The sequence below is a fragment of the Leptidea sinapis genome, chromosome 2 (genome assembly GCF_905404315.1).
Source record: "Leptidea sinapis chromosome 2, ilLepSina1.1, whole genome shotgun sequence".
Classification (NCBI taxonomy): Eukaryota; Metazoa; Arthropoda; class Insecta; order Lepidoptera; family Pieridae; genus Leptidea; species Leptidea sinapis.
Window position 1 is genome coordinate 4,874,214 of NC_066266.1, and position 14,817 is coordinate 4,889,030.

General features: G+C 35.4%; 1 protein-coding gene across 1 annotated transcript in view; it reads left to right on the top strand.

The window, feature by feature from the left end:
• Positions 1-14,168, top strand: part of LOC126976724 (sperm surface protein Sp17) — a 131,556-nt gene extending 117,388 nt beyond the window's left edge. The window contains exon 5 of the mRNA XM_050825228.1: positions 7,140-14,168. Coding sequence (XP_050681185.1) covers positions 7,140-7,247 — 108 coding nt within the window. The 3' untranslated portion in view covers positions 7,248-14,168. The remainder of the gene's footprint in view (positions 1-7,139) is intronic.
• The last annotated feature ends 649 nt before the right edge of the window (positions 14,169-14,817 follow it).

A 14,817-nucleotide genomic window follows, 5' to 3' on the forward strand; every position in this document is an offset into this window, starting at 1 on the left:
TATGAAAACAGTAATAGCTTCCGTTTAAGTATTTCATTATTTATATTCAAACTATTTTTAAATCAAATTATAATATTCAGCTACGGTGTACTGACTTCTCGTTCAAAAAACAATTTGCAAACAAAATTGGACAAATAAATGAAACAAAAACTCTCCCGTATTCAAATGAGAGCTCGAAATAAATTAAGTTGAGAATTTTGAAACGGGTCAGCGCTGGAATAGGATGATAAACTCAGCTGTTGTATGTTAAAGGATTATTCACAGAATGAAAAATTTATTTTTTTATTGTTATGCCCTACGTTTTATTTAAAATTAGAAGAAAGCGTAGATTAATGTTGAAATGATACCGTTATTAAACGCCCGCGTATATTCCGTCTAATTTGTATATTTTTTAAATAGTACATATTTTTCCTATTTTCGTACGCAAAGTTTGATTTTGCGCATGCATTTCCGTTCGCAAAGTACTACTTTCCCACACGTTGACAAGAGCGTGCGGGAATGAAATAATTATAGTAGTCGAACTTTGCGTAACTTAATAGGAACAATAGTATACGATACTCGTGCGCACGTAGGTCATGTTGTACTATTATTTGATTGATGATAAATGATATGATGAAACTGAAGCGGCAGTGGGCAGGGTTCATAGCTTGACGGACAGATGGCCGTATGGTGAGGAAGGTCCTCGAATGACGACCACGTACCGGAAGGCGTGGTGTTGGTAGGTTCCCCAAAAGATGGGCCGACTATCTGGTCAAGATCGCAGGAACAGGTTGGATGAGGGCAGCGCGGGACTGATCATCAGTGTGATATTTGGGGGAGACCTTTAAACTAAAATAAATTAATTATTCCTTAGATTCTCTTTTTCTTTCCAATTAGAATATTACATGCCAATATCTATCGCGGTAGCGTCGATGACAACTGGTACAAAATTGTTCAGAAATTGAGACGCCGAGATAAGGCTGGATCAATTTTGTCCAGTTTAACCCTTAGGGCTAGACAAAGGATTATTTACTGCTAGAAGCTTGTTTTTATGGAAAAGGTGGACAAATGAGTCACCTGGTGCTATATAATTACCGCCGCCCACATTTTCTTACATCACCCAAGGAATCCCAGGAGCGTTATCGACCTTAAAGGAAGGTGTCCGCGCTTTTTTTGAAGGTTCCCATGTCGTATCGTACCCGAAACACTGCAAAAGGAAGCTCATCCCACAGCTTTGTTGTACGTGGAAGAAAGTTTCTCGAAAACTTGCTGGCCTTTGAGTTGAGAGTATAAGGTTCTAAAATACAACAGCTGATAGGTGATTCGGTGCTGTGTGTATTTTGTGTGATGGCTGAGCTAGGAGAAAGTATTTTTTCTTGTAAAACACGATTTTGTGGAACACCAGGTATCACCGTAATGTGTATGTAATTTTTCATTCTAACGCGACTTCCCTAAATAAAACCTTATACCAGTGGGAGGCTCCTTTACACAGGATACCAACTAGATTACGGGTACCACAACGGCGCTCATTTCTGCCGTGAAGCAGTAATGTGTAAGCATTATTGTGTTTCGGTCTGAAGGGTGCCATAGCTAGTGAAATTACTGGGTAAATGAGACTTAACAACTTATGTCTCAAGATGACGAGCGCAATCGTTGTGCCGCTAAGAATTTTTTAGGTTTTCCAAGAATATCCAGTATCAATTACCAATAGCTGAACGTCTTGCTCGTCTCAAACCTTACTGTCATAAAAAAACATCTCCAATAACTGCCTTGGCCACGGCAGAAGATTCTATGCTAACACTGACACAGCCAATAGACAATCAAACCATTTAGGAGTTTTTCATTACACTGCAGTGATTAAACTGGTATTGCCAACTCTATCAATTCAGAGTCGAATGGATAACGATGCACTTAAAACAGTCTGCAAAGCGGCAATCAAATACAATACAATTGTATCGCAGACAGCATTTTCTAAACTCGCTGACTTGAAAACATTGGCTCGAAGGAGACGGTCAAGTAGGTACTTGTGAGTCGGCGAGTTTTAATTCCAGTCACGTAACGAAACCACTCCAGCACTCGGTATTATTCTCAAGATATAGCTGTGGGGGTTCATGCAGAGAATGTTGTATAATGGTTTAACTGTTAACACAGAAAATATATATTTTAGAATGTAAACTTTGTAAGCAAGATTACGTAAAAGTTTAAACCTTATGACAGGGCGCTTGTAAAGTCACGTTGAAGATTAGATACAGTATGACTGGTCATACACTCACAAAGCTCGTAGACGTACCATTTGGCGATCATAAATAAAGAAAAAAACATTAAATATTTTTTTTTATGGAAATGGAGGACATACGAGCGTACGGGTCACCTGGTGCTAAGTGATCACCGCCGCCCACATTCTCTTGCAACACCAGAGGAATCACAGGAGCGTTGCTGGCCTTTAAGGAAGCTGTAGGCTCTTTTTTGAAGGTATCCGTGTCGTATCGTCCCGGAAACACCGCACAAGGAAGTTCATTCCATAGCTTTGTAGGACGTGGAAGAAAGCTCCTTAAAAACCGCCCTGTGGAGTTCCGCCTTTCATCCAGATAGTGGGGATGATATCTCAACTTATGGCGTGCATCGGTGGGATTTGGTGGCAGGAATCAGGTGAAACACAGGTTCTTCGGAACACTCCCCGTGATAAATCAATAGAAGACGCACATTGAAGCAACGTCTCTTGCAACGCCAATTGATCCAGTGGTGAACTTAAACGAAAATTTTCGCAACGCATGGCCATCGCGGTTAAGCGGGAAGATGGACCTGTCGCCGCTTGCGCTTAATTAAAGAGTCACACAATGTGGAGGTCACATCATCATCATCAACTGGAAGACGTCCACTGCTGAACAAAGGCCTCCCACAAAGTTCTCTATGATGATCGGCCCTGCGCTGCCTTCATCCATTGTATTTTGGTTTACTAGACCAGACCATCAGTCCATCTTGTCGTTAGCCTACCAACACTGTGTCTTCCGATACGTGGTTGCCATTGGAGGATTTTCTGCCCCAACGGACATCTGTCCGTCTTCAGATAATCGGTCACTTTAAATCTCTTACGGTCTTCAGGTACAATTGGTTCTCCTACGGATCTCCTCATTTCTGATTCGATTTCACAAGGAAATTCCGAGCGTAACCCTATCAATTGCCCTCTGAGCAACCATGAGCTTTCTCATTAGGCCCATGTGGAGGTGTACTCGGTTTTATATATTATATTATACCGGTTTTATATATAATATATTTATTTATTCAAAAATTTTAATTTTTTGTAAATAAATTGTAGTATCATTATTTAATCCTAAAAAAGTAACAATTTGTTAGAGTGAGAGAGAAGAAGCCTGTCTACCGCTGCCGTATGCGTGAGAGAAAGGGAAGCCAGACAGACTGGCGCCGTAACGCGTTACGTTACGAAGCGGTTTACCCTCCCATAAGAAGTTATCACATCAAAAACAAAAAATAAACAAAGACTCGCTTATTTAAACGTCAAGCGAGCCATATTTCCGACAGTTGACAGCCTAAAAACATGATTGAGTAACCGCTATAAAAGACTGAAAATACGGGTGTAAAAATATAAATTTCCATTCAACGTTCTCATGAGCTGACGTAGTAAAGGGAATATTACGTGATCTATCATTCAGGGCCCGGGAACAACTGGGTTATTGCAATATGTTAGAAATGTCACGCCATATATTTACGTTAGCAAGATAATCATTATATTACTGATGTGTTTTATAAACTCTAGTTGATTGCTTTTCGAAATCGTTTTTAAAACTTAGTTTTTTTTACTTTTTAGTGTCTAACTATAGGTTGTTCTAACCTACAGTAGGTTTATTCTCAATTACTTGAGGTAACTATAATATTATTTCGTTGCTTTATGTTGTCATAATATAATGTTAAATAGTCATTTTTTAAGTATCTATGGGTAGGCCTATGAAAGGTGCCGCGCGCCATAAACAATATAGACTCCAATAAACGCAAACGTTGTATTGCCATATAAAGTAAAAAAAGAAGAAATTAAAATTTTTGGGAGTTTAGAAAATAGATGACGACCGATTCTCAGACGTACCAAATATATCGTGCTACAATAATTTTAATATTCGATTGCCATCTTGCAACCCTATTGCGGATCTGTGGATGGAACTGAATAAGTAATATAAAAACCGCGATACAAAAATAGGTGTAGATTGGTTGAAAATTGAGGGTCGTATGTATTTTTTGATGTTATTGCCATAAAAAAATAAAAACTAAATAATTTATCTAAAACTTAAAGAAAAAATTAGGGGTGGACTACCCTTAACATTAAGGGAGATGAAAAATAGATGATGTTCGTTTCTCAGACCTACCCAATATGCAAACATAATTCCATGAGAATTGGTCAAGACGTTTCGGAGGAGTTTAACTACAAACACCAAGAATTTTAAATATAAACTTAAATAAAAACCCCTAAAAAGCCGTACACAAAATAAAATTTGATCGTCCACGTAAACAATAACATAATCCACATATTTATGAATGTTCATAAAATGAGAACTACTGGTCCACACTATGTGAAATTTGTATGAGACCAAATAGCAACTATTTCGAATCAAACTAAAGTAGAATCTCGGATCGTAAGTCTCATCGTAACCGGATCATAAATTAAGTTTATTTCAGATTAGTGTGGATGGGGATGGTAATTTAAACACACACACAATTGTATAATCACTGTTTGGGCTAAATTTCCACTTAGAATTCACAATAAGTAATAAATACTTAATTAACGTTCACTCGAACTTGGCACTCTAGCTTATAAAGGGAACGACGGACAACCCTTGTTATTAACAACTATTAGTTAGCACTAATGTACTGCCAACTAACTTACACGAATTAAATTAAAGTTAATTTAACTAAAGATCTGATTATTATAATTCCATTTTAGTTATTTCTAATTATATTCAAACTAACGTGATTATTATATGAAATAACATTACTAAGACAGTAATGAATAATAGCAGTTATTTAAATGCAATTATTAATAGGGATATCTTATGGCTCCATGATTTTGATAGCACTTGTTAACACATTAACAAATCAACATAATAAAAAATAAAATTGCTGACGTTTCATTCATGGTATGTAAGTTCTTCCATTTGACCGCATACAACGAAGAGCGGTTCGAAACATCGACGATCAAGCCATCTCCGATCGGCTTGATTCTTTGGCATTGCGTAGAGATGTGGGTTCTCTCTGCATCTTCTGCATTTATCACGGGGAGTGCTCACAGGAGCTGTTCGGGTTGATTCCAGTGGCCGAATCCCACGACCGGACATTACGTGCAAAGTACCACCCGCACCACGTAGACGTCTGTCATTCCACAACCGCGCGTTTCGTTAGAAATTTCTTGCCTCGCACAGCCACTTTGTGGAATCAATTACCGGCTGCGGTTTTCCCGAACAGATACGACTTAAGGACCTTCAAGAAAAAAGCATACTCCCTTAAAGGCTGGCAACGCATTTCTTGACACACCTGATGTTGCGGATGTCCATGGGCGGTTGCCTCACCTTTCCCCATCCCGTGAGCCTCTTGCCCGTTTGCCCACTCTTAAATAAAAATAAATAAATGTAAGTAGGATAAAGATCTTATAACTATATTATTAAATCCTAATATTAATAGACAATTTAATTACCAGTAACGCAAATTTGAATGATACAATTCATAATCAAAGAATCATACCTCCCTGTTATAGTTTTCAGAATAGAGGTGGAAATGGCAGAGTAGGATCATAGATTTATGTCAGATGATGTCATGGAAACCATTGACTTGCGCTTGTGTGGGCATATCAGATGCACTGCAGAAGTGGGGTAGCGCCGTAGAATCCTGAATTCAAAGTCAAAGTTCTTAAATTGCCAGAAACATTCACAAATAAAGTTGTTACAAATTTAATAGTAGGCACATGTTTCGTCTTTACAGATATGCAAATATTTCAGTGGGTTCGTTATAATTAATGAAAAGTTAAGAGATAATGTAGTAAAATAACCACAAAAAATTATAATATTAGAAATACTATTGCTGCCGTTGTTATATTGGAGCCGCAGAGCGCTGAAAGCCCGCTGAGTGTCCACTGGATGCACAATCTTTGGCAATAAGCTATAAAATGCGTTAATTTTGTCTGCTTTGCGACAAGGTGCAAAACCTACGTTCGAACATATTATTACAATGCACCGCTAGCTCTCTTACCACTTAATATGAACCTGGTTATTTAGGCTGCATGTGGTTCATCATCATGTCAGCTGGAAGACGTCCACTGCTGGACAAAGGCCTCCCTAAAAGATCTCCACGACTCAGTCCTGCGCTGCCCTCATCCAATATATTCCGGCAATCTAGACAAGATCGTCGGTCCATCTTATGGGAGGCCTAGCAAACACTGCGACTTCCGTCTATATGGGTATAATAGCGCAATTTTTATAACATGAAGGAAAAATGCAGTGCGACTACCATGCCTTTCAGGATGAGCCAAAGGAGTCCCATTTAGTAACATTCTTTGATTAAATTATATTGGGCTAAATACGAGTATACCAAATACCACAGTGTCTGAAGACGAAGGTATTCAACCAATGTGTGTTGTCAGTGATGACTTACGGTACGCAGACGTGGTCGCTAACTATGGGCCTTGTGAAAAGCTCATGGTCAGTTCAGAGGGATAATGATAATAATGGAGAGGGCTATGCTCGGCGTTTCCCTGCGAGATGGAATCAGAAATGAGGAGATCCGTAGGAGAACCAATAAATACCGATATAGCCCAAATGATTGAGAAACTGAAGTGGGAGTGGGCAGAACACATAGTTTGAGGGACGGATGGCCGTTGGGGCAGTAAAGTTCTCGAATGACGACCACTTACCGGAAGACGCAGTGTTGGTAGGCAGACCACAAGATGGATGGACGATCTGGTCAAGATCGCCGGAATACGTTGGATGAGAGCAGCGCATTACCGATCGTCGTGCAAATTATTGGGGGAAGCCTTTGTACAGCAGTGGACGTCTTCCCGCTGATTATGATTTAACCCCTTTACTCATTTAATCATAATGATTTCACCCCTTTACATTTACAAGCCTTGGCCGGAACTAACCAATTCAATTGTTTCTTTGCAGGAAGACGTGGAGAACATAGATCTCACCGACCCAGACCTGAACAAGGCCGCCACCAAGATACAGGCGTCTTTCCGCGGTCACAAGGTCCGCAAAGATACCACCAACTAAATGTAACCCGCGCCTTATAACTTGAGACTTCCCCTTCCCTAAGACACCCCGCGATCGCCTGTGTAGGTTAGAAAGGTTGACACACACTGGACGCTGTACTACTACAACAATCATCTATTATTTGGAGCACTGCAGAAACATTACATTAAATCTTTTTGTAATACAGTAAAATATGTACTTAATAAAGTGAAGAATGTTTTTGTTATTCTTAAAACTGTCTTTATTACATTGTTTAAGGTTGATAACAATATTCAGTTCAGAAATACATAAGGGTTCTCAACATTTAAGTCAGTGATAAAAAAAAAACAAAGACTTTCAGATAAATTAATAGTGTGCAATATTATTTATTTTATATCACTGTGCTGCAACTGTTATAATTGAATAGAAATATGATACATAAATGATTACCTACTTTGATTGCAATTATTTAAGTTCATGTGTCAGATTGTTTTTTACATTCGCCCCCACTTTTATTTAAAAATGTGACAGCCGTTCAGATAAACTGCAAAGTTTTAGTGTGCGCCAACCTTTATTTAAAATTGGACTCAAGTCTCATGTTGTAGTTGGTCGTTGTAATTAATCTATTAAAATATGTCTCGTTTGTACGTATTTAGAGTTTTTATCCTGTGCTAAATAATTTACTTACATCATTTTAAAGATCTGTCTCCGAAATTTTTCAATATTACCTTTAAAATCTTTTTCGATGTTGTCATCTTCATTGAAAATAGGAAGTGAATTTCTGTGAATATTGAAAATGTGAATTTACGTACGTATGAGTTATTTATTTAAGATGTTTGATGATGTACCGAAAACACTGCAAATTAAAATTCGAGTAGTTTCCAATGTTGATGTCTGTTTTTTTCCTTTTCAAATCATTCGAAAAATTAAAATACCAATATGAAATAAAACATATTCATAGAAATTTTGCTTTCGAATAGTACGTCGTCTATGATTAATTACATTGTTTGCGTATGGGGTCAATTCACTAATGTCTACGTTGTCAAAGGACAATGGTATGAATAATCGATTTCTAACTAATAGGATTTGGAGACATGAGTGAACACTCCTTAGAGACACTGATAGCCTTTGGGGCGATAAACTATACTTTAGATTGGCTTTTATATTTTTTATTTATTATACTATTTTGCCTTCTCCTGTCCAAGATTGTGGCCCACTTTACGAGCAATATGTCCGAAGAATTCCAGCACCCTACGAAGGCATATAGTGGAAAGTCTCGTTTTGACATTAAGTTATCTCAGAATATACACGTTCGCGTTGGTGCGAAAAGCGGTCTATGGAATCTGTAACATTTTTCTCCAGCTCCATATTTCAAAGGTCTATTCGGTCTCTGTCGGTCTTTTTCAGTATCTAGGTCTCCGCTCCGTAACTGAAGTTTCTGCAACAGAAGGTGGATTGATGTTAATTCAGTTTTTTATAACTGTTTTAGTTAAACGTGCGTTCGCGATACTTTTATTCATAAATCCAATGCAGTCGGGTTTTGTGCATTGATATAAAAAATATTTACTAATGTAGATCATAGCATCTATAATAGTCAATATATTTTATAGAGAGATGAGACCGAGCAATTAATTGTTCGTTGTTATGATTTTGATCGCTACTCTAGCTAAGTATAATGAAAGCTGGTTATAATAAAAGCTCGATCGCCGATACATTGTTATTGATAGGTTCTAGAGAGTGATTACGAACTATAGTGAAGCTTTTAATTTTTGTTGATGGTTTGAGTAGATATATTAATGATGCACTATGACTATTATTTTATGATTGATGACATTATGAATATATGAGATAAGAAATCAAAACACGGAACTGTTTAATAACAAACTGCAAATATGCGATTGCCATTGCGATGCGATTTATATCCTTAATGTTTATGTGAAATAATACGATTTTCCTACAGATGATTTTCAAAAACTTATTCAATTATACTCTGGCTCTACATAATGGCTTCAGGTTGTTGCAATTTTGAAATTTGATTTGATATTTCTGTGAGACTCGGAGGATTAAGATAATTCAGTTGACATTACAATCATTTTAATTGGCACCCTCGATTAAACATAATTCCAGATTAACGTTCCAAGCCACAATCATGTCGAAATCGAGTTAAGAACACACAACTGGTCACGTGATTCATATTAACAGACTGACAAAAAATGGCAGGCCTACTGTCACGCTTTAAATGACATGTAAGTAGACCAATACACTTATATTTATTAAACTTTAAACACGAATTCCTTAAAATGCGATGTTTGTGGCTTAAAACGTTTTTCAGGGACTACGTCCAAATTGGTCTTTACAGCGCCAGAATGGGTACATTTTACAATTTACACTGGGTATTCGAATATAACAGGCTTTTTTTCTAGATAATTAAAGCTAAATCATCGCTTTTCCTTGAGTTGCATACACAAACTTGATATAGTGTGATGTATACACGACCCAAAACCAGTGGTTCTCTCTGGAGATTATTTACTCATGTCGCCTGAGCAAACATTTCCTATCGTCTAAAGCTTTAACATATAACTACTTAGTTTTAGATCTTAGAGAGCAAACGCTTCGTTTACGAGAGACTGTACATGAGAAGTTTGCTAGTTGTGACATAAATCGATTAGATACTACTGCCATATACTGCTTCGTTCACTACTAAAAGTAGAATTTGTTGCTTAGTACTAAATTGTACTTACATCTGTTATTGTTTAAGCGAAGCTTGTAAATCTCTATAAGATAAATATTTTAAATACGTACAAAACGAAACAAGTAATAAGTAAATTAAATTACAGATGTCAAGATGTCAATTTATGGTGGGATAAAATTAAAAGTATAACTAGTATAATTTCAGTTTTGTTTTTTAATATTTAGACCCTCTTAGTGATAAATCGTTGAGTTATGTATCAACAGTGGTGAAAAAAATATTTCAACCTATCAGAATGCAACTATACGAGATCTTATAGTCTTGTGAAAGAAAGCAATCTCGAGTATTCTATGAATTTGTTTACAATTCTTATTATTGAATATTATCTGAGCCTAAAATTGACACTTATCTGTCTGTATAAATAGAACACAAAGTAGGTATCTCTCTTTCTATACTGTTTTAATAAAACTTATGAAATAGCTATTTTATATTCTTTTGACATTCAAATTTTTAATAACACTGAGTATAAACAAAAAGGAGTTAAATGTGGGTTAAATACAAATATCCATCTACCCTACAATAAATACAAGAATAGGTGTGACCAACTACAGTGACGAGTTGTTCGAGAACAGTCGACCTGAGAGGACGCGTCCCTGATATTTATGAGCATTTAATTTCATATGAAAATCCCGCATTTCACACAATATGTGTCTTTTTAAACCCATCTCAGCTACAATTTCATATCTGAATTTAACTTAACCGAATTCTAGTCCAAATCTAAATCAAAGAATTTAATAAAATTCATTAATTACATAACATTGAATAAAGAAAAAACGTCAAAACATCAAATTGCCTGTTTGTTTATACTTCTTGTATTTTGTCAAAAAATATTATTATTAGTTATTTTTATAGTTTAAGGTATTTTAGACAACAATATACATATTTAAATACAACTTATGTAATTTGCATTAATAATAATTGTGTTTATATGATAAGTCCGCCATGCATGCATTTATTATTCCTGTCGGATATAATTTAATTTAGATTACCTTAATAAAATGATTAACATTTGCCTGCAAAATTGTTTTATTTTAAACCTTAATCTATAGTAATCGTATTTTTTTATGGAAGAGGCGACTAGGACAAGAGAGGAGAGGTCACCTCGTGGTGTGTGATCATCGCGGTCCATTCTCTCTTGTAACACCAGAGGAATGGAAGGAGCTTATAAATCTTCCAAAAACGTAGGATCTTATGAATTCGAAAACTTAAAAACAATGGTACGCTGCGTTCGAGGATCGACTGGGAGGCGACTTGGTGAGTGTCAACGGCATATTCCGCTACCGTCACTTTGCTAAATAAATATTTTATTTTATATAAGAGGGGGCAAACGCGCATTAGGCTCAAGTGATTGGAAATGGTGAGGCAAGCGCCCATGGATATCCGCAACAAAAGGGATCAACATTTGCGTTGCCGGCCTTTAAGGTAGGTGTATGCTCATTTCATGAAGATCCCAAAGTCGTATTGGTGCGAGGAAGCAGCATCCGGTAATTGATTCCACAAATTGGCTACATTAGGCTGGAAATATATGTATCTGTTAGTTTAATGTGCGTAGGGTACTAGGAAAACAAATAATAAAACTATTTATTAAGTTAGTTTGTTTCATTAGAAGAGACAAATACTTACAAAAATCACAAGTTCTCAATTATAGGTATGTTGTGGATTTCGTATTTCAGATGTGGATAATCAATAATAGTTTATCAGTTTCGGTTGCGGTTACAGATTTAAAATTAGTTCAGATTATCCGATTATTTCGGATAGTTTCAATTATAGATATTCGAATTTTTTTTAAATATTGTATATATAAATTATGATTTGATTGATGTAATTATTGAACTAGATCAAAGACGTATTTTGCTCATATCTCACAGGAAGATATAATATCTAGTTAAAAATATAATGTTTAAAGTGTTAATGTTCAAGTTTAGTTGTAGAAACATTTTGAAAATAACAATTTTTGTCTTCCGTCATCCGTTTATGAGTATAGTGTCTTGGATAGATCCAAAAATGTTTTGACGGATGTGGCGAAGAAAAACAAAAGAATAATAATAATAGAAATTATAAATATATTATGAGGTGAGAATGAAAACACTTCACTGTTTAATAACTAACTGCAAATTTGCGATTGTAATTGCGATGCGATTTATATACTAACGGCCTTACAAATAAACTTGGTATAAAGTTATAACTGATGATAAACAAAGATGCTTAATGTTTACAATATCCGTGACAACACTGTCAATACAATGATAATTCTGAAGTTTTCCGAATGACAAGCTGCCTTACAAATAAACGCGGGGAACGTTTTACGTCTGAATAAACCATTCGTAAGCAAAATGTCTATTTGTAAACATTTTACATATTCTTGGTTTATGCTTAGTTATAAATTTATGCCAATTTTATTTGTAAGGCCGTAAATGTTTATGTGAAATATGAAATATAATTTTCCAATAGATGATTTTCAAATACTTATTCAATAATTATATCCTGATTAACATACTTAGTCTGGCCATAAATATTCTGGCCAAAAATTAAATCTAAACAAAATATTACATTTGAATTTGGAATCTGTCATATTTATAGGATTGTTCATTGAGTTTTCTCATTTTGGCGCCAATACATTGTACAATATTTTTCGATATTAAAATGGAGTGAATCGCTAAAAAGAGAACTGAATCGCTGTGATTGCATTCCATAAAGTAGGGATGGAGCCAAATGCAATACTTAAAACTCTCCATACGCTTGGTGTTGGTAAAATGTTTATGTACTGGGCTGTTAATAGGTACAATGAGACCTCCTCTGTTAGTGACAGAAAAAGATCTGGCCGTCTACATAGTATTCGTACGAAAAAGGCTGTCAAGGCAGTAAGGGAAGAATTCGAAGAAATCCTGTAAAAGAAATGAATGTTACTTGCAATATATTCTTTTTTACTAGGTAGTTGGTAATTTGCTTTTTTTTATTTTTTTCATAATGGCTTCGGGTTGATGTAATTTTGAAATAAGATATGATATTTCAGTGAGACTCGCAAGATTTAGATAATTCATCTGTCATTAAAATAATTTAATTTGGCAACCTCAATTATTGATCTTTACAGCAATACAGTCAAGGGTATTCATTGACAAATAAACACATTTCCCTTCATGTAGTATTCGAAAACTGGCTTTGTTCTACATTATTAAAGCTAAATCATCGTTTTTCTTTGAGTTGCATACACAAACATGATATTGTCTGATGTATACGTGACCCGAAACCAGTGGTTCTCTCTGGAGGTTATTTACTCTTGTTGCCTGAGCAAACATTTGCTATCGTCTAAAGCTTTAACATAACTACTTAGTTTTAGATTTTAGAGAGCAAACGCTTCGTTGACGAGAGATTGTACATGAGAAGTTTGCTAGTTGTGACATAAATCGATTAGATACTACAGGAATATACTGCTTCGTTCACTACTAAAAGAATATAGAATTTGTTGCTTAGTACTAAATTGTACTAACAACTGTTATTGTTTAAGCGAAGCTTGTACATCTACAAGATAAATATTTTAAATATGTACTAAACGAAACAAGTAATTAGTAAATTAAATTATAGATGACAAGATGTCAAGATGTCAATTTATGGTTGGACAAAATTAAAAGTATAAATAGTATAATTTCAGTTTTGTTTTTAATATTTAGACCCTCTTAGGGTTAAGCATTCTGTGAATTTGTTTACAATTCTTATTATTGAAAATTATCTGAGCCTAAAATTTACACTTATCTGTATAAATAGAACACAAAGTAGGTATCTCTCTTTCTATACTGTTTTAATAAAACTTATGATATAGCTATTTTATATTCTTTTGACATTCCAATTTTTAATAACACTGAATATAAACAAAAAGGTGTTAAATTAAAATATCCATCTACCCTACAATAAATACAAGAATAGGTATGCGCAACTCCTACTCCAGTGCCAGTTGTTCGAAAACAGTCGACCTGAGAGGACGCGTCACTGTTAGTTATGAATTTAACTTAACCGAATTCTAGTCAAAATCTAAGTCAAAGAATTTAATACAATTCAATACTTTACAACATCAAATCGCCTATTTGTTTATACTTTTTGTATTTTGTTAAAAAATAATGTTATTTGTTATTTTTATAGTTTAAGGCATTTTAGATAACAATATACATATTTAAATACAACTTATGTTATATTATAAGTCTAATATTAATATTATAATATCAAAATTAATATTATAATCTAGTATAGTATTAATTTGGATTACCTTAATAAAATGATTAAAATTTGCCTGCAACGTTGTTTTATTTTAAACCTTAATTTATCGAAAACGTTTTTTGTTATGGAAGAGGAAGACAAGTAAAAGAGAGGACGGGCCACCTCATCATCGGGTATGTGATCATCGTGATTCATACGTATTTTAGCACCAGTGGAATCAAATCAGCCTTTCTGGCCTCATAGTGTCGAATAAACGTAGTTATGAATTCGAAAACCAACAAACACATTAGTACGATACGGGCAAGGCTCGACTGTTAGTTACCAAGATAACTTTACCAGTGGGAGGCTCCTTTGCACACCATGCCGGCTAGATCATGGGTACCACAATGGCGCCTATTTCTGCCGTAAAGTAGTAATGTGTTTAGGTCTGACGGGCGCCGTAGCTACTGAAATTACTGGGCAAATGAGCCTTAACATCTTATGTATCAAGGTGAACTTAAACAAATCTACAACAAATCTACTGAAAAAACATCCATATAAATGGAACCTACCGGGATTCGAACCCGGGACCTCTAGCTTAGTAGTCAGGGTCACTGACCATTCGGCTATAAGGGTCGTCATTAATTCGTATTAATCGAAAGCCATATAGAAAAA